The sequence below is a fragment of the Haplochromis burtoni genome, unplaced genomic scaffold (genome assembly GCF_018398535.1).
Source record: "Haplochromis burtoni strain Fernald_Lab_line unplaced genomic scaffold, NCSU_Asbu1 Contig_41, whole genome shotgun sequence".
NCBI classification, from domain to species: Eukaryota; Metazoa; Chordata; class Actinopteri; order Cichliformes; family Cichlidae; genus Haplochromis; species Haplochromis burtoni.
The window spans coordinates 2,488,215-2,508,283 of record NW_024582402.1 but is presented as its reverse complement, the minus strand read 5'-3'; the positions used below and the strand labels follow the sequence as shown (position 1 = coordinate 2,508,283).

The 20,069-nt window shown below is 40.2% G+C and overlaps 2 protein-coding genes across 6 annotated transcripts in view; one reads left to right on the top strand and one right to left on the bottom strand.

The window, feature by feature from the left end:
- The first annotated feature begins 39 nt into the window (after positions 1 to 39).
- Positions 40 to 12,646, top strand: LOC102289575 (microtubule organization protein AKNA). 5 transcript variants are annotated; one of them, XM_042220035.1, is made up of 22 exons: positions 40 to 540; positions 1,686 to 1,895; positions 2,466 to 3,538; positions 3,678 to 3,752; positions 3,853 to 3,970; positions 5,313 to 5,461; positions 5,542 to 5,601; positions 5,708 to 5,841; positions 6,001 to 6,178; positions 7,327 to 7,493; positions 7,855 to 8,013; positions 8,273 to 8,432; positions 8,552 to 8,643; positions 8,741 to 8,943; positions 9,034 to 9,148; positions 9,752 to 9,928; positions 10,124 to 10,224; positions 10,356 to 10,493; positions 10,577 to 10,684; positions 10,888 to 10,999; positions 11,108 to 11,276; positions 11,428 to 12,646. In XM_042220035.1, exons 2-22 carry the CDS (start codon positions 1,691 to 1,693, stop codon positions 11,605 to 11,607), a joined length of 3,873 nt encoding a protein of 1,290 aa, XP_042075969.1. In that variant the 5' UTR covers positions 40 to 540; positions 1,686 to 1,690; the 3' UTR covers positions 11,608 to 12,646. The 5 variants fall into 5 exon arrangements, with proteins under 5 accessions (XP_042075969.1, XP_005920519.1, XP_005920520.1 ...); XM_005920457.3 differs by having other exon boundaries at positions 8,549 to 8,643; positions 10,598 to 10,684; XM_005920458.3 differs by having other exon boundaries at positions 41 to 540; positions 8,549 to 8,643; positions 10,937 to 10,999; positions 11,428 to 12,645.
- Positions 12,647 to 13,035: 389 nt separating this feature from the next.
- The window catches only part of LOC121814377 (deleted in malignant brain tumors 1 protein-like), a 38,804-nt gene continuing 31,770 nt past the window's right edge, over positions 13,036 to 20,069 (bottom strand). Inside the window, exons 8-14 of the mRNA XM_042220032.1 lie at positions 19,563 to 19,871; positions 18,738 to 19,046; positions 17,979 to 18,287; positions 17,243 to 17,530; positions 16,086 to 16,400; positions 14,794 to 14,876; positions 13,036 to 14,703 (exon numbers count right to left, since the gene is read on the bottom strand). Coding sequence (XP_042075966.1) covers positions 14,599 to 14,703; positions 14,794 to 14,876; positions 16,086 to 16,400; positions 17,243 to 17,530; positions 17,979 to 18,287; positions 18,738 to 19,046; positions 19,563 to 19,871 — 1,718 coding nt within the window. The 3' untranslated portion in view covers positions 13,036 to 14,598. The remainder of the gene's footprint in view (positions 14,704 to 14,793; positions 14,877 to 16,085; positions 16,401 to 17,242; positions 17,531 to 17,978; positions 18,288 to 18,737; positions 19,047 to 19,562; positions 19,872 to 20,069) is intronic.

Below are 20,069 nucleotides of genomic sequence, written 5' to 3'. Positions count from 1 at the left end.
CGGCATTCAAATTTAGTCACGCCCCTGCAGAAAATTCATTGGACGAACAGATTTGAATGGAGAAGGTTGACGTTTTTGTGATAATGTAGCTGAGACAAGCACGAGCTTTATTATGTTTGAAAGTTTGACACGCCTTGGCTTTCAGCGTGCACACTTGTGGGGCTTCGGCACTGTGTATTATTATTTAGGAGGGTGAAAGTCTGCACATTCCCATACTTATTTTTAAAGAGAGAATAAGTATGTAATAGCCAATAGCCCAAAACTGTCACTTGCTAGCAGCCTTTTGGAGGAGGTTTCAGCACCGTTACCTAGCAACGAGACCCCGCTAGTTGTCATGCATGCTGCTGTCACCGCGGGTCCAGACGTTCAGCGCTACCTTTTATCCATTATTAATGATGCCACAAAAAACCTGTTCAGGAAGGCATATGTCAAGAAAGATGGGGGAGATATTAAACCATCGCTGCTAGTTTCGAGACCGGGATCAACTTAAAGGTAATGGCACACTGCTGAAGAAGAACCAGCCGGCTAAACACAACCAAGGTAAGTAACCACAGCCAGCAAAGCATTTCAGTAGTACTATGTCACTGAAATGCAGCTCAGACTTACATGCAGAAACAGTACAGACGCTTAAACGTGTTTGGTAACACTCACATCTAACTTGTAGTAGGAGATATATGTACTTTATATACTTTTATTCCACTACTCTTATGAAATGTAGTTATTACGATTATGGTATCAAGTACCTGAATACATATATCACATGACAGATTTTGTTAACATACATGCAAAAACTTATGAGCTATTGAAATATCACATCAGGGTATTATATAGGTATATTTAACTCTATATTAATGATGTGAGTATTAACAGATTCCTGTGTGTTGCAAAATGTATTTTACAACTTGTTTTGTATAGATAATAGTTTTATATTATGACAAAAACACTTTTGTTTTAGAATAGTGTTTCTTTCTTGGTTCAGAGGGTCAGGGGCTACACAGCAGAGTCGTTATGATATTGTATTTTCTAATTAGGGTTTTATTTAATTTGATTTTTTGTTTTTAATTCGGTTTAGTTCACAGAGTGTATTTATATAGTTTAGCTTTTAATAGTTTCAGTGTTAGATTTAGTCTTTTAGATTATTATTATTGTATGGAGGACATGTGTCAGATGTAAGATTTAGGAAAATCAGTACAGGTTTTATATTGAAAACACAGCTTTTAGAAAGCAGTTGACTGACAGTCTTGCGCACATCTAAAAATGTCAGTATTCACGTCCATCAGTGCCTCATCAGCCACATTGTATCTAAATTTTTACCAAAGTCACAGATACTAAAACTAAGGATTTTTTCTATTTTATGAAGGAAGAACCCATTTAAAACAAATTATTTATTTCTGAATGAAATAGATGAATTACTTTTTAAAAAATATTTATCTATATATTTATTTATAAGCCTTCTGCTGCTGTCAGACACTCAAAACAGACACAATACGTTTCACCCAAGCATATAATTAACTCAAAAACTTTACACCCTTGCAGCACGCAATCTTCTGTGCACACATTGTATTGATTGTTGAATAATTGACACCTTAGTGCTTTTTGATCCAGTGTTGTCACTTTGCAGGTTGCGTTGCTAAGAGATGTAAGGTAAGGAGATATTGAACAGTGCATCCATTTTTCTGTTGCAGAGTCCATGGAGGGAGACCTGGGAGAGTCGGATGAGGATGTTCAGAGGGAGGACAGACCCGTAGTGCTGTGGGAAAAATGCATCGAGCAGAGCTTCTTTGTTGATCTCAGTGAGGATGAAAGTCTCCACTTAAGTGATCTGGAGAGTTCTTTGGCCTTGCATCTGTCCCAGGCAGAGTCTGCTGCCTCTGAAGCAAGCATCCATCTTAGTGGTAAGACATGCAGGCACTGTTGTTTATTGTGTCAGTTTTCTTGTATACTACGGTGAATTAGTGCGTATATAATGAAAAGTTTACATAAAACAATTTTTTTAATAATACATCATTATAAATATGTTGGCATGCAGAATGTTAAACATCTGCTTTGTTTTTTTGCTCACTTCAGGTGTGACAAAACAAATGCAATGACATATATATTGTTTTTGCAAAGTCATGAGCTAGTTTTCACTCTCATCATTAAATGGCCTGCAAATGGTAAATGGCCTGCATTTGTATAGCGCTTTACTCAGTCTCTAAGGACCCCAAAGCGCTTTACACTACATTCCGTCATTCACCTATTCACACACACATTCACACACTGGCAATGGTAAGCTACGTTGTAGCCACAGCTGCCTTGGGGCGCACTGACAGAGGCGAGGCTGCCGGACACTGGCGCCACCGGGCCCTCTGACCACCACCAGTCAGTCACCACCATTAGCCTTAAAAGTCACAACAAGCTAATTTAATGGAATCAACATGACCCTGTAATTAGGTTTTCATGGTATTTGGGTTTTTAATTTGCAGGGGACGCGGAGCTGTCTGGCTTGGATGACTCCTCCTCAGAGAGCAGTGTGGGCAATCAGAGCGGGAGGGTTCTAGAGAGCAGTTCCAAGAGAAACCTCTTACATGTGTCTTCCCAAAGATCAAACACCATGCAAGATAAGCAGGGAAGTGAGGACACTGGACAAAATACCAGTGATGAGGATCAGGAGGACTTGCCATATGATGGCAACATTGGAAGCCCTTACTTCAACAAGAAAGATTCTTCTGAGGGAAACATTAGCTCTGATGGAGAACACACTGTTCATACAAGTCCTGATCTTTCTGGTCAGCTTGAATTGGTGCAAGAAGATATCAGCACAAAGCAGGACAACGTTTTTGATGCTTCCAAGCAAAGTGAGCTTGGTGGACCGCATCCTGGTGCTGCAGACATTAACCAGTTATTGCTGCGGCACTTCTCCCACGAGGAATTGCTGCGGTTGGGTAGGCTGATCGAGGCAGAGACCCTGCCAGAGGTGTCCCTGTTGGAGAGTGCAGACGACAGTGTTTTTAGCCAGGCTCCAACACACAACAGCAAAGCAGTGAATAATAACCACACAGAGAGCTCAGATGAAAAGAGTAATGCTGCATCAAAAAAAGCAAGTTCAGAAGAGCAGATAGAAAAGAAGACTCCTACTTTCACATCTGGTGCTTGTGCAAACAGCATGTCCAACTCTGAAAGTACAGATTCTAAGCAGAGCATTGGGGATTTCAGTGCAGATGAAGTAAAGCAGGACAAAGCAGATGAGGAGGAAGAGCAGGTTCAGAGAGTTCCTCTGGTGCGTACAAGATCCTTCAGCGAGATGAAGTATGGCCAAGGCCAAGTCCATTACCCACTCCCCGACTTCTCCAAGGTTGCCCCTAAAGTGAAAATCCCCAAAACCCCAGCCAGATCACTTCCTCAGTGCCCTAGCACCATTCACAGAGCTCAGTCTTCCCCAGGCATGTTAGAGGTGATCAGCAGAGTCTTGGAGGACTCAGTCCTGCCAGCCGGTAAAGCTAATGTCTTTAAAGATGAAGAAAAGCACACTCCTCCTGCACTGGTGCACCATCTGCAGGTAGAAAGCATTCAGATCATATCTTTGCACTGCAAATGAACCTTAGACTTTCAGTTTCCTTAGCTGATATTTTCTGTCATCATTGCATTACTGTTTTCTTAGATAGAGCTGTAACATCCATCCTCTCTATTTTCTTTAGGCTGAATATGATAAATTACTCACCAAATACGCAGAGGCAGAGAACCTCATTGATCAGATGAGACTAGGAACCAGTGTGAGTTCTAAGGTTTCTTCCTGGTGTAATTCACACAGGCCTGTGTTAAATTAGTTACATTTCAAATGTAAGATACAAAGGTATTTATTGCTTTTCACAGAATCAGCCCTCCTCAGAACTCATGCTTTATTTAGAGGATGATGATGATGATGAAGATCAGGGGCAGTTAGCTGAGCTGAGCCATCTTGGATACAAAGCTCCTCATCTTCCCTCATCAGGTACGGCTCCGTGTCCAACATCTGATATCATGAAAGGTTAACTTCCTTCTACTACATGAAAATAAAGTCTGACTGGATTCCTCAGAGAGTGATCAGTTTAGATGACACATTTTTTTAATGAAACCTTTTAATGACATTGAAAAAATAACTGAATATTTATAACAAACCAGGCCTGTGTATCTTTATTTAAACACCGAATGATCAGAAAGTCGAGTTAAACACTACGTTAAAGGCATGTTGTGCTCAGGCCGGCAGCTGCACTCCAGTTTGTTGTCATTTTAGCTGGAAAATAGATTGAGTATTTTATTGAATCCAGTATTTTGCCTTAGTTTTGTGGTGCTCCCTAAATATTTTGCATACTGATCCCTCCATACAGTCGGTGTGTGGCTCCTGTCCAGCTATAAGACGCAGATAGTTAAGAGTTAATACTACAGAAATGAAATGTGCCATGATGTGTTTGCACTTTTTATTCATTTAAAAAGGCCATTCTGTTAGAGTAACCAGCTGCTGGCTGTGAGCACGGCTGCAGCTGCTCAGCCTGGCTGCGGTGATTGAAGCTGTTTACAGATACTGCTGTTGTCCTCCAGCTGCCAATGTGGTTTAACCTGCACTGCTATGGACAGCTACAGTAGCATCTGAGCCTGCGGAGCATCGCTGACGGGGACTCGGGCAATGAAACCATCACTGGGTGCACATAAAAATTGGTGTATAATGTTACAGCAAATAAAAACAGTCATGTTAAATTTAGAGTTAAGGTGGCATGTCATTCTGCTGCAGTAATCACAGCTACGGTCTGTCTCTACGGCGGTTATAATAAAGCTGCAGAACCAGTAAATCTAGCACCCTTTGTAAACACAGTGGTGCAGATTTAAACCCCAGCATGCAGCAGCAGCGAGGGCTATACTGACTAACTGTAGTTTAATAATTTAAATAATACTTTATAGTAATGCAGAAAAGCCTTTCTCCATAGGTGATACTAGATAAGGGAGAGGTAACACACAAGTTTTTGTGAGGGACTCTAAAGTTAGTGTTGCCATGATCCTTGAGGGCCTCTGTTGCGATGTTATTCCCAGCCTAGTGGTTTGAGCTACATTACATCAGCTCTGACCCAACCCACCCTAACCCTAACAACTAATCACAGCACGCCTCTGGCTGAGCTAATGATTTGGTCTGGATGCATTTTGTGCTTGGCAGCATTATTTATAAAAATAAGTAAATAAAGCTACAAAGAAAGATATATTGGCAGTACAAATCCCAGAGGATGTGTCAGGAACATTTTACTCATAACTTATTACCTTAATTATGTTGAGTGTGTATGACTCCCATGTTGGCTTGTTTTCAGAAAGCTTAAATGAAAAAGCTGAGTCAGCTTTCGTCAGCACCATTAAGGAGGCGGCCGCAGCTTCCTCCAGCGAGCTTCAGGATAATCCCAGTGATGGGGAAAGGATGACCACTGAGCTGAGAGACATCATCAGCCAGTTCATGCAGAAGGTGTGTTTGAAAATGACTACAGCTATTGTACAATTAAACGCACACATATTTTAAACGTTTACAAACCTTCTGCTCTTCAGGTGGATGAATTTAGATTTACTGTGAGCAACATGGCTGTAAGCACAGAAGAAAAGCAAATGGTAAGGATCCTTTACATCCTACATGTAAGGTAAACTACATTTCAAGCACAATTTGGGGCCTGCTTTTTTTCTGCATGGGCATTAGTATATACTGATCCTTTTGCAGATGTTGAGGAGCATGATGGAGGCTCAAGACCAGTTGGAAAGAAACTACATCAGTAAGAAGGAGGAGCACAGAGCTCTGGAGATGCAAAACTACATGGGCTTATCCAGGAACACTGGCACTTTTGATGCTAACAGGTCAGAGAGACCCCGGGGTGGCAGCTGTAAGTGTTATTATATTTTTTATGTGTTTGTGTGTGTGTGTGTGTGTGTGTGTGTGTGTGTGTGTGTGTGTGTGTGTGTGTGTGTGTGTGTGTGTGTGTGTGTGTGTGTGTGTGTGTGTGCGCGCGCGTGCAGACTAGTGGAAGGAGACATCTTTAGGATAGGCATGCATCTTGAGGACATTAAGGAGATCATAGACAAAAACGTGTGTGATCAGATTTCTCCTCCTCACTCAACATCCACTCCCACGTCCACGACTGTACCCACTCCTGTCTGCATGTTCACACCTTCACCTCCACCTTCCCTGCATGAGGTAAAAGACACACAGAAAATTCACGTTTAATGTTTTTGCCACACTATTCATATTCTCTGATTTGGGGCCTTTTATAGTCAGAATACGCTGTGAATAGTAAAAATGCAATGCTGCATATCAACAGTTCAAATTCATACTAGTAGCAATGCAATTGTAGGTTTACAAAAATTGTGTTGTTATGTTTAATTATTTATCTGCAAAAAATGACATTGTGAATATTTTAAATGCTCGTTTTGAATAAAAAGGTCTTTGCAACATGAGGTGTGATCAGAAAGTTCTGAAAAGCCTTTTCTGACTTAGGTTTAGTCTGGATCGTCTTCAGCGTAGCTGCTATTTTCAGATCTGTCAGTGGAACTTCTGTTATGCTCTCTGTTGGATGCTGGAGGAGCTCCAGTGTTTTCTTTGTGCTCGTTACCTGAGGCTTCACATTAAAGCTTGTAAACTGCACTCTTCAGCTGAAAACTGCTGTTGGCCGTTTCCTTATTGAATTTTTCCACAGGATTGAGCTTCTGTGGAGCATCATTTGAGGCCTCTTCACAGAAAGCCTCTGTCACCGTGATTGCCTCAAGTTTCTCAGGCTCTTCTTGGGCCTACAATTCATTTTCTTTTCAGAGCATTTGTTTCAGCTCCAGGGATTCTTGGATGAAACCGTCCACCTTTCCAGATGACTGCTGACTGCTAGTTTGTGTATACATTCATCTACAAAAAAACCCCAGCCTCTTCTGCTTTGGCCTCCGGAGCTGGTGGTTAAACTCCATGATTTTTTAAGAGGGTTTTTCCTCTCTTCCTCTACTTCTCCAAATTAAGCTCAGCTACAAGCCTCTTATAAGTAGCTAAATGTTTGCCTTTCATGTTTTGAACAGTTGCCTTCACACTGGTCACCTTATCTACATTTTTTTTCTTGGAGTGCAGTTTTATATCTGCTTTTTCATGGTGGCTGCTTTCTGTCTTTTAGAGTCAGAAATATAGATTGAGAAGAAATTATAATAATCTCCTGTGCTCATGCTGCCTTTAAGGCTGAAATAGCCCTGTTGGTATGATAGGGATCCTTATTTGCATCCATGCCCTGCATCTTCATTTGTGACAAATCCTTTCCTGGTACAGATGCTAAGTATGTGCATATGTTTGCATTAACTTTTATGTTTCAGGGGCAAAGTTATAAGATGGACACAGAAGAAGAAGAAGAAGAAGAAGAAGAGGAAGAAGCAGAAGGGGGCAGTGACCTTCAGATAAATGGTGGATCAGACCAAAGTAGTGAGCTCGTAACTGCTGACCCTCTAGTGAAAAACTCTGGACATGGCAGCTGCCAGTCACGGTACCAATAAATTTCTTCTTTGCAATGTTTAGGTTTTAAACTTAAAACTTAAATTTTAAATCTTTCTTTTGTGAATATAACATTTTTATAGTTTCTAATATGCAGCTAATATACAGCTCAGTGGCAAATGTGCTGAAAAATTAAAGATGACTTGGATGGATATAAGTATACTGTAATAAACCCCCTTGTACTGGCTAGCTGTTTATGCTGTGAGCGGTGCATACGTGTGTGTTTGTGGACGTTCTCAGCCTTCCTGTGGGCAGGTAGTGTTACGTGTACACAGCTGGTGTTGGGTTGCACAGTACGGAGGGAAGGGAGTGCTTGGATCTGTGTGCAGGTATTCTTCTCTGGCCTGTTTTAGGGACTCAACGGGCTCCTTGGTTGGACTTGATGTCTGTAAAGCTGAGGATGAGGATGAGGAGAGGAGCTCTGGTTTGTCAGAGGTGGCAGATCACAGTGACATCTTAGCTTACCTGTGTGGAAACAAGACCACCTCACACGAGCAGTGGACAGTCAGCAGGTCAGTGTTGTGTCTGTGAGGTGACTGACTCTCTGTTATGGCTTCTTATTGCTGTTTTTTAATTTTATATTTAAGTCTTCATAATGCAAGAGATCTGTTTTTGCATAATATATATTATCATGCTCAATGCAGAAAACATAGGCATTGTCTTCTTCTCATAATGCTTTTCATATCCTACTGTTAAAAAAAGTTTTGAAACAAAACCACTGCTGTTTATTACACTTAGACTTTATACAGTAAACACTTGCTCTTTCTGCAGCCACAGCATCAAGGATAGAGTCTCCAGACAAAAGGATCAATGTGATCTGGGTGACTGTGTTAGTCTGGCAGTGGAGGTCTCCTGTTCCTCTGATGCACCAAGAGGCTCAGAGAGCCACAGCCTCTCAGAGCCGGATCTCAACACCTCATGTGCCTCGCAGGTCAGTTGCAGATACAAGCTAGCCTGTTTGACCGCTGCTGTCTCTTCCACACAATTAAAATGCAATGCAAATGTTCATGCATATCTTTTGGTTAAAACCTTGTTATTGATGCACAGAAGATGGTGAGTTCAGAGACAGACAGCGGATTTGGGAGCTCTTACTTGAATCATTCAGGCTCGGGATCATTTCAATCAAATCTGCTTCCAGAAAGGTGTGAGTGAGAGTATTTTAATGACTGGTTCCCCATCATAAACATATCATATGAGCCTAACATGAGAATACCTTAAGCTGAGCTTTTGCTTCTGCAGTGTGTTGTCCCAGAAAGAAGGTTTAAGTAGCTCAGACAGTGAAGACTCGTGCTCCCACCTGCAAACAGCCATCCACCCTGCCATCACTGGCTACCAGTGGGCCAGCCCCCATCCATTTGTCCTAACACAACACTGTGGAGCAACAGCTGGAGTGGATCTGTGGGTGGACAGTACCACTAAGAAACCTTCAGCAATGCTGCAAGGTGAGTAATCTCCATCACTGCATGTTCACTTTTTATGTCATGTTCTCTGGTCAGTGCTAAAGTTCCTCGTGTCCACCACTGACCAAACAGGATCTGACCAAAGCCTGTCTGCTCAGCACCATCAGCTCGTATCTCAACCTCTACTTGGCACCTCCATGGATACTGATGGCAGAGGCAGCCCTCTGCGCTCCTGCTCTTGTAATAGGTCAGTATGCCGAAAACAAACACCAGTGTTAGTGAATAATCACTGCACTGCTGTGAATTCAAATGTTAAACCACTGTGGGTAAAATTATGAAGAGTGTGTATAATTAACATGAAAACAGCAGCAAAATAAAGTGGCACTTTATGGGAGTGGGACTTTCACCCTTTGAAAGTGTTGGTGCTCAACCTCTTTAAGAAGAAATAAAAGTTAAAGCCAGAGGGCAGTGTAGGACGCAAATTTGGTCTTGCACTTTTAAAGTGGCAGCAGACAACTGGTTATAAGGCTTATAGGAATAAATCTAATGCAAATAATTACTGTTGAGGCCACTCTTGAAACCTTTGAATTCTTAGAGCTCTCCCTTGAAAAACAGCTCATCTGAGATTCACCCTTTTGGTTTCAATCTCTCTGTGTTGTTGCCTTCATTACCTCGATCAACAACTGTTCTTTTTTTGTTTTTGTTTTGAAGGGGTTTCACAAGTATGTGGCTTTGTTCTAGCAGTCAGCATTTAAGCTAAATATTTGCCCGTATCTACTGGAACTTTATCATGACCTTTTTTTCCCATTTTATGAACATTTACATTTCTGTGTCGCTCGTGTGTGACCAGTGAGGCTATCCTGGCCTTGCAATCGGAGGTGTCTAGGCTAAAGAAGGACCTGGAGGTGGGCTTAGTGCAATTACCTCACTTAGCTCAGAAGATGGACTATCTCACCTCAAAATACAGACAAGAGCGCCAGGAGCGCCGGTCCAGAACCAGGACTTACCAAAGTCCAGCCTGTAACAGGTGGGACTCTGATCATCATGGTCAATGAATGAAAGATGGACATTTTGTAAGGTGTTATCATGTTGATAGTGACATGTATTATATCTAGTAAACTAACAAGTAAGAATTTCAGTTTCATGATAAACATTTAAACAGAAATAACCATTTAGAGTCCAAATGTCTTCTCATATTGATTATTTGTATCATAACATGTAGAGTGGGGAATATCAGCAGCAGAGATGTGAGTAACTTCAGTTTCAGTCAGGCAAGGCTGGAGGACTGGATCTCATCAGACATGGACCCCAGCCAGAGCAAAGGTAGACCCCCACCAGCCATAAAACTGTGTAAACTCCAATTGTCTGGCCCTAAGTTCCCTTCCCTGCTTTGATATGAGTGCATGCAGATGTTACTTCATCCTTTTAATGTAATTTGTTCGTTTGCTCTTCAGGCACAGACAGCAGTGAAACAAGCTCTGAGATAATGTTGCAGTTACACAGTTCACCAGCAGGGAGCAGAAAAGGTGGCAGAGGCGTATCCTTGGGACCTGAGTTTCAGTTTAAACAGCAGGCGGTCCAGCCCAAAGGAGGTCAGAGCCAGAGTCACAGCAGAATTTTGTTTCACTTTATTTGGATGATTTTCTGTCTGACTGTCTTTGAACTGAACATTCAGTTTCTCCTGCTGCGTGGACAGAGGGAGGCCGCTCACTGGAAACTTCTGGGTTGAGAAGCTGCAGTTTAAAAGGAAAGAACGACATGATGTCTGACTTCAGACCACAGAGTGAGAAACTGTTTCATGTCAGGTTTTGTCCATCAAGGTTTTGATTTAATGAGTTATGAAACTGACCTCAGTAAATGTATTAGTGTTATCTGGATGAATAGTGTAAGGGCTGTAATACTGTAAGGTGAAAAGGAAAATCACTGCTGTCAATACGTACTAATTCTTACTGAGCACACTGTTGGTCATGTTTCTGTGATCTACAGTTGTCACAAATAGTTTACACTCCAAGGACAGATGGTCTCTTCTCTCCAGCTCGTTTCTCCAGAAGCCGCTGTTGCAGGTCAGCTACGGCTCCTCCTGCAGTCTGCCGGCCAGGTAAAATACAAGCATTAACTGCATTGATAGAGATATTTATCAGCTGTACGCTTCATAGTTTTTTCTTGGGATAAATCATTCTTTTTTGCTACGTGTTGTCAAATCCAGCTATAAATTCAGGGAGCCACCGCTGCAGTCCATGCCCCATCACAGAAAACTTTCCACTCAGTCAGACACAGCACTCCTGCCCAGCAATGTGTACTTTCAGCGGACACCGTCTCCATCATCTGTACCCTTCAAGACTGGCAGCAGGACAAGCAGACGTAGCAGGAGCAAGGTCAAATGTCTCAAACTTTATCGCAAATCAGATAAACCAGTTCTCTTTATATACAGGAACATCTGCTGTATATCATAATAAAGATCAGGTCTTTACTGTGACATACACAAGTCTTACTTGGCTTAAGGGACAAGTTTCTTTGGTTTTCTAGGAAGAAGACGTGAACAGGACTCTGGACCAGGCGATTGAGATGGCTCGCAGCATGAAGAGGACCACTGACCGCATGGCCAGGAGGCTGTCTGTAGATCTGGCTAAGGCTCAGCTACACAGGAAACTGCACCACATGCAGTCACAAGGTGGAAGGAAACATCTGGAACCTGGCTATGGATGAGTTTATACTCTCATCTCTTTGCCTGATACCTTTATGAAATATATTTTAAATAAAGTATATCTGATTCACAGATGTGATCTGTGATACGTTTGTTTTTGTTTTCTTTTGGTTTAAACAGTATCGTCTATAGTAGTAACATGTATAGTACGTTTATAAAGTTACTGATATTTTTTATGAATGGGCAACATTTTTTAAATATGAAATGTCTTCATGTTTTGATTTGATCTCAAGGCCTCTGAAGAACATTTTTATCCATCCATCTTAACTGTATTCTTACCAAAATGTATTCAAAAGAAATGCTGTGAGGCACAATGTGATCTCATAGTGACGACAACAGTAGACATAGAGTACATTGCGACAAGTTGAAGCAATAGATGTAAACTTATTTTCACAATGCTCCATGTCACTGAACACCCTGGTAATCTTTTTTTAATGTCAGGTGAAATATAAGAAGTGAAGCTACAGTGAATGTATGATTTACAGATGGAAAATATAGGAAGTAAACACATAAAAAATATAAAGTGACATAAAATTCAGCTTGATCCTTTTTAATTGGGTGCCGCAAGTGAAAATACATCCTTAACCATCCTTAGACATCAGGTGACTCTCTCTGATATTTCACCTCTTTACTTTGCCTGCTTCAGTTGTGTGTTTGTGATCATTTTCCTGCAGAATCATGCAGTGAGTTTCATGCGTTTGGCATTTGTAGTTTTTTCCTGTTTGTACCTACTTTGTTTTTTTTCTTTTAACTGTGATGTCAGTGCACAGATTTGGAGACAATACCTCTTTCTTACGACTCTTAGTAAATGATAAGAAACAGCAGCACAGTGCAAAGATTCATACATGTTGTCGACACTGAAATGCACCTTAAGGTCCCCACACAAAGATACGGGCACACACCTGTCCTCGGGATTAAAGCTGATGTTATTACAGGATTGCAGGAGGTTATTGTCCGCCGAAATTCAAACACGCTTTGATGTGATGGCCTTTCTCAGTCATGCACTGGATTCTAAAACTTCTTGTTGTGCTGGTTGTGCTGTGCAGTGAACAGTGCGGTAGTAAAGGTTATCTAAAACCCACTAGTTTAATTGGTTTAACCAGTGTGTGAATGGGTGGATGACTGGTTGTGTAAAGCGCTTTGGGGTCCTTAGGGACTAGAAAAGCGCTATATAAATACAGGCCATTTACCATTCATATTTTAAAACAAAAAATATTCTGGCATCTCTTAAAGAAAGTTCGTTTTTAGCTCTCTTCCAGCAAACTGACTAAACCAGCTGATCTCCTCTGCACATCTAAGCAGAAAATGCAGAGATCATCCTTTTTTTAATCAAAATAAATAATAAAACTATAAAAAAGATGAATGAAAGACTGGGGCAGGTGGTTAGCAAGATGACAAAAGGCTGATAACTAGCAGGAAAAAAAGACATCACATTTAATACAATCACATATTTATTTCAACAAATTATAAAATGTGACAGAAAAACAGTGATGCAAAAAACTTGACAGTAGTATAAACTAAAGTCGAAGCAAAGCTCTAGCCTTTTACTTTTTAAAAATACTGCAACTTTCTGATCAAGAGCATTACTGCAGCTGAACAAACTTTATTTAACACAGAAATAAAAGCAGAAATATTTAATGTACTAACAGGAAATAAAGTCACTAATTAAGATTTCCTGTGACAGCAGTCCTACTAGCTGTGTTGATCTTGGACAGCAGGGGGCGTAGCAGGGTTGGCTTTACCAACTATATAAATCTGGGACTCTCCACCATTTGACCCTAGAACAGAAGAAGCTTCTCGGATGAGAGGTGAAATGTCTTCAAGCAACTTAAAGAACCTTCACAGACTTATAGTGGTCAGAGAGCTCAACAGTAGAGTACAGCAAGTTCAACAAAAGATGTTGTTGGGTGGTAACATGATGTGAAAAATTTCACTGATCCTATGCTGTGTCAGAATTACTCACCACATTACAGCCACATGTTGGATCAGTGGTGTCTGACATGCTCTCAGAAATCAGTATATTTTCCTTGACTTCGTATCTTCACAGATGGGTGAATGAAAACACTACATATGTCCCACAAAAACTTGTTAGCCACAAGGACGGAGTCAAATGCAGGCCTGATTAAATCTGCGGGGGTCTAGTCGGTCCTACTGACACAAACCAGCCTAATGTGACCAGATCCCAACAAAGTAAATGCCCAAACAAAAACAGTGAGTGTTTTTGTTTGGGACATGTTACTGATGGTGAGAGGTGGTTTGAAATTTTCATACATTTAGACATCAAGCATGTGAAGGAACTGACATTAATGTTAGAGATATTTTTGGTCTTTGTAAACTTGTGGACTCCACTTTTCTGTTGCAATAAAAGGCTGACAGTTTAGCTTAGTTCAAGAAATCATCAAATCAAAGTCAAACGTCATAAACGTCATATTTTAAGTTATAAGCGGCATGGATGTGAGTCTTGAGTCACCCCTGTTTTCCTTATATTCGCTATTTCTTAATGACATGACTTTCAGACACTGTTCATCTGCTCATCTTTCTGACTCCTGTCATGTCTTCCCTGCAAATTGCAAACCACACTGCCAGCTAAAAAGCTGTTGGATGATGTCATTCATTTAACCCCCTCTGGCCCCGGCTGCATACTTCTCCTTCTCATCACTGTCATACATTCCTGCTGTGAGTGCCACAGGATAGGAGGCTATAAATAAGGGAACTTGTTTTTTTAAATGGAAAATAATTTCAAACACTCAAGAGTACAAAGACATCACAAACTGACACATATTCTGTCTAGCTAAAGATAGAGGTTATTGAGGGAAAAAATACTTAATCTGTAAAAACTTCACTTTTAGAATCAGAGAAAGATGAAAAAAAAGAGAGAGGACTGGAGTATATATGGACTAATATATATCTATATACATATATAGAAAGAGATAGATATAGATAAAATCAGATAGTGGATTTTAAACTTGTGTGTGTTTCTATGTGTTTCAATTCTATTCTATTTCTTGGACCGCTTCCTCCTCAGCCTCCACTTCTTCAGCTCTGGAAACATCCGTCTCATCGTTCTCCTTTTTGTCTGATTTCTGCTTTTTGATGACCTGGAGAGACGATACACAATCCATGTTACTGTTCCTACACTTCTCAGCTACCACTCAGTTTCATACATGCTTTTATTTACTCTGATGTACCTTATAGTAGAAATGAAGGGCAATGTTCTCCAAAAGCAGAACCAGAGGCAGGAGAACATATCTCAGGATTGGAATTCTTGAATCTGTGGAAAGAGATCAGTCATCATCACTTACCACAGAACAAACTGTCATATAATTTATTTTGTTTTAAAGACATTGAAACAAATCTTGTGAAAAATCTCCTCATAAATCATGTTAACATCAATAGATTATAAAACAATGGGCTCCCAGTGAATGAAAAAACCCTCTCCACGAGATGGAGGTGTGTCCTCAACACAATATTACCCAGTTATGGTTTAGGAGGCGTGGCTCCATCTGACAAATATGGTGACCACAATACAACATTGCAGACTGTACAACAGCCACTAATGAACTACCTACAGTTAGGTTTAGAAAGCTTTAGATTTGTGTTATTTTAAGTGTGTAGCCACACTTACATGATGTAAATGTGAGACTCAAAGTGATTTTGAAGGATTCAACAAAAGTATTTAGTGTGCTGTGAAGAAATTAACATTTTATAGCCACAATTTTCAGGCACTTAACAGGTGTGGGTTATTTCTTTGTTCAACTTTTTTCATAACACATGGCATCATTAAACTTGATTAAAACCACATACTTACAAAAAATGTTTAAATATTCCAAGTATTTTTTAAATCCTTTTTCTGTGTCATCGAAAACCTTCCAACATGATGCAGTCAAACTATCACTGCCATGATCAGTAGATGCTACTGACTGTGTGTAGATGGAAGAACCATTAGCAGATGCATAAAGACTGAGAAGACTGAACTAAAGTGTGCCATTTCTTTTGGCTAATAACAAGCATTAGCAAAACAAAGGCCAAAAAGAGAAACTGAAACCCTTAACATGGAAAACACACTAGGGCAAGATAAAGACCTGCTCTGTCCTATGGAAAAAGAAGACGACGACTTTATACAGTACAGACACACACGGGCAATCAGGGAAGCAGAGACAGCCGGGGAGAACAAGACACAGCTGAATTAAATCACAGAAAACTAAACAATGGAAGCAAAACTAAAAGCAAAGCACAAGGAACACTCGCTCTCGAAATCTCGATAATTAAATGTGGAAAACAGACACATGAATGAATGAGCAGAGAACACTGAGCGAGGAATTAAAGCAACGAGGAACTGAAAACAAGACTAAATAGACTAAGAACAAGTGCAAATGCTAAACAAGACTTGAAAGTTTAAAAAACTCAAAACATTACGTAAACTGACCCATGACACTCACAGCAAACAGAAATATTGAGTTCTGGTGTTTGCTTAACTTACATATAACGGAGACATAAATCCACTCCGCCTCAGGAGAAGTGAATGTTCCTTCTGTCAGAGTTATCTCATACACACAGCTGTAGCGGCCCTCGTGTCCAAAGTCAGCTACAGGGAAACTAAAGGAGGCTGAGCTGTTGACAGATGTCTTATTGTGTTTCATGTTGGAGCCAGAGTAGATGAGATTGAAAACTCCTCCTGAATAGCGATCATTGTTTGAGCAGGTGAAGATGAAGCTGTAGCCCTTCATGATTTCTATAACCTTAGCAAGTCTTCCATCTGGAGATGTCACAGAGATCCTGGGCTGCTGCAGCAACACTGAAAACAAAATAAACAACAAATAAAGAAGCTCTATTGAAAAAGAGGCACCACCTGGTGGCGGAAAAAACTCTGTCACTCTTTTAATGCGTGTGTCATGTGTGAATATGATCCAGATCTTTTTAACTGACTGAAAACATTTAATCCATCATTAAACAAACAAGACAGCTCAGGATTGTTGAGGTGCTAGAATCGTTTATCCCTCAAGAATAGGACAACATTTCTCTCCCAAAAGTCCAGCAATTCTTTGGTGCCCAGACAATTCAGATTAATTCAGTTTTTATAGATACTGAGAATTCAAAACACCTCAAGGCGCTTTATATTATAAGATAAAGACTGTACAGCATTAAAGAGAAACTGCACCCTATGAATTAGCACTTGGCAACATTGGGAAAGAAAGGCTCCCTTTTAACAGGAAGAAACCTTTGGCCAAACCAAGGATTTAGATTTTAGATTTAACAGGGAGTCAATGAAGAAATGCCAACATGGGAGAAATATGCGTTCTCTTTCTCTCAGTCTCTCGCAGCTGTATTTTGGATTAACTGAAGGCTTTTCTGGGAGTTTTTAGGGCAGGATGAATATGAAAATCTTTATTCACATGGCATGTATTTTAATTTATTGATTGCAGTGAACACTGGCATGAAATTAAGTTGGGTTTCTGCAATCTTAGACATAATTGGGAAGTGACTATTAAGTGTTGTCGTTGATCGATGAACTCCGGAAATTAAGACTTCTTATCTTAATGGATGTTATATTTTCATGCTAATAACCTGTAGTGGGCGTAACAAGTAAACACAGTATTTTCCTGTCACTGTAATATAAGCAATAGTACATTTTATTACCAGTAACAGAGACGGTGACAGAGTCACTTGTGGAGATGCTGGAGTCGTGTGAATATTCACACTGGTACAATCCATCCTTGTCAAAATCTACTTTGAGGATCTTGAATGTAGCAGAGTTGGTAGTTGATGGTTTTGTCTGACTGAATGAGCCTGAAATCTGCTTCAGAGTAAATTCTCCTTGTAGAAGCTGTTGGCTTTGAGGTGATATTGAACAAGTGATGCTGACATCGCTTCTCCGCTCAACTTTACCAGCAGAAATCATGAAGATTCTGGGCTTTGGAAGGATCACTGAGGAAAACAGCAGTCATGGAGAGACGATTCAATTAAAAATGGCAAAAATTTACTTTATATATTAATAATTGTCATGGAAATTTCAAATAAACCCGCAAACATCTCGGTGAGCATGATTTCAAGTGAGCTTAATAACATATTGCAATATGAAGAGACTCTGGTCAAACACCTAAGCGGTCTCTGACAATGGCTGCCATCCTCACATCTTATATACCCACACTGACAAAGACTCTATGTAACTCTTACATGTTACACATGTGTGTTAGAGCATAAGGCCCATTTACGGTGCACATGCATACAACTGGTGAAAATGTGCTTCTACATTACTAAAGTGATATGGTTAAACTATGTGATCAATACAAAAAGAAAGAAATCTCCCACCACATAACAGTATTTAAATATTATTGATATTTAATGATAAATATTTAAAAAAATAATTTCTCACCTGAGCAGACAACACCAGCATCTTTACTGTGTGTACAGTCATGTGTCCCAAATCCTCTGTGCTGACACTCAGTCAGAGATCTCTCACTTCCTGAACAGGACACATCATCAAGCCAGATGGATCCACTTCCCTCACCAAAGCGGGCTGATACAGCAGCACTCTGTGCCATTCCACAGCCGAGCTCTCTACAAACCACCTCAGCATCATTTATGTCCCAGTTATCATCACAGACTGTTCCCCAAATGTTGTTGTAAAAGATTTCGACTCTTCCAGAGCACAAAGTGCTTCCAGATAATCTGACTGGCACACCTGGGCACAGTGAGCATAATAAACAATAAGACAAAACATTTTGATGGACTGAATGTTATTCAGTGTGTAATTGGTTCATGAGTGCAATCATTTGCAAACTTTACATCACTGAGCTGCTCAATGATCATAAAAATCAAACAAAAGAACAGTCCTACAGTCCTATTTATATACTTTATGTTAAGTTCACATTTCAGTGTTATAGGACGCTTCAATCATATTAAATCGGTTTCTTTTGACAGTTCTCACTCATCACTTTATTTGTCAGGCTGTGAATAATTAATATTGAATGATAACAAACAAGTCAAGCTAATAATTTTTCATAAATGCTGGAGTCGTAAATAATATTAAAGACATAATATTAAAGACAAAACCAAGAAGTAATGAAATAAATAGTAAAAAATTGTATTGACCTTTATTATTAATTTACCTTTGATTAGTAAAGTTTCTTACCTGAACAGACAACACCAGCATCCTTGCTGTGTGTACAGTCATGTTTCCCAAATCCTCTGTGCTGACACTCAGTCAGAGATCTCTCACTTCCTGAACAGGACACATCATCAAGCCAGATCGATCCTCTTCCTTCACCAAAGTGAGCGGACTTAGTGGCTTTCAGTGCTGTTCCACAGTTTAACTCTCTGCAGACCACCTCAGCATCATTTATGTCCCAGCCATCATCACAGACTGTTCCCCAAGTGTTGTTGTAAAAGATTTCAACTCTTCCAGAGCAACGAGTGGACCCAGTTAATCTGATGCGTGCACCTGAACTCAGAGTACATGCATTTAATATTTTAATTGAACATTATTGTGAGACTCATTTCTGTACATTAAATAAGTTTCATTCAGCTCACGTTCACTCAGACTCACAGTGCACAAATACATGGCAATAACTACACACAGACCCACATTTATGTCTTTTAATTACTGGCAGTTTAAAAAGATGATGGAAAACATATTTCTCTGTAGATTACAGCTACATTCATAGCAGAACATTTTCAGGGGTGTAATTTCCAGGAGGTTATGACCCCCCCCCCCCCCCCCCCCCCTCCCCAATAAAATTATGAATTATCTTGCATAAATAGGCTGTTCATATTCTTTACTCATTTCAAGTATTAGTATTATTTGTATTAGTATTATTGAACATTTTATTACTGAAAAATGCATGATGTGCAGGATGGTTACTTTATGAGATGATTTGCAGTGATCACCCTGAATTTTAGGACAAAATAGGCAGAGAAGCAAAACTACTGATAAATCTGTTGATGATGAGAGATGTACCTGAACAGATGACACCAGCATCTTTATGGTGTGTGCAGCCATTTTTCTCAGACCCTCTGTGCTGACACTGGATTATAGACCTTTCACTTCCTGAACAGGCCACACCATCAAGCCAGATTGGTCCACTTCCTTCACCAAAATGAGCCTCTTTAGGAGGTGCTAGTGCTGTGCCACAGTCTAAGTGCCTGCAGACCACCTCAGCATCATTCAAGTCCCAGCCGTCATCACAGACTGTTCCCCATCTTTTTTTATTGTAGATTTCAACTCTTCCAGAGCAACGACCTGACTGATGCCCAGATAATCTGATTCCTAAACACAAAACACAGAAAACATATATTTGATTATGATTGTAATGCGTTCTCCTATTTAATGAAGGAAATGGTTTCAAAATCTTCCGACAAGTGAGCCTTTATTAACTGTTGCAAAAATCCAAAAGACAACAGGACTACACACACACACACACACACACACACACACACACACACACACACACACACACACACACAC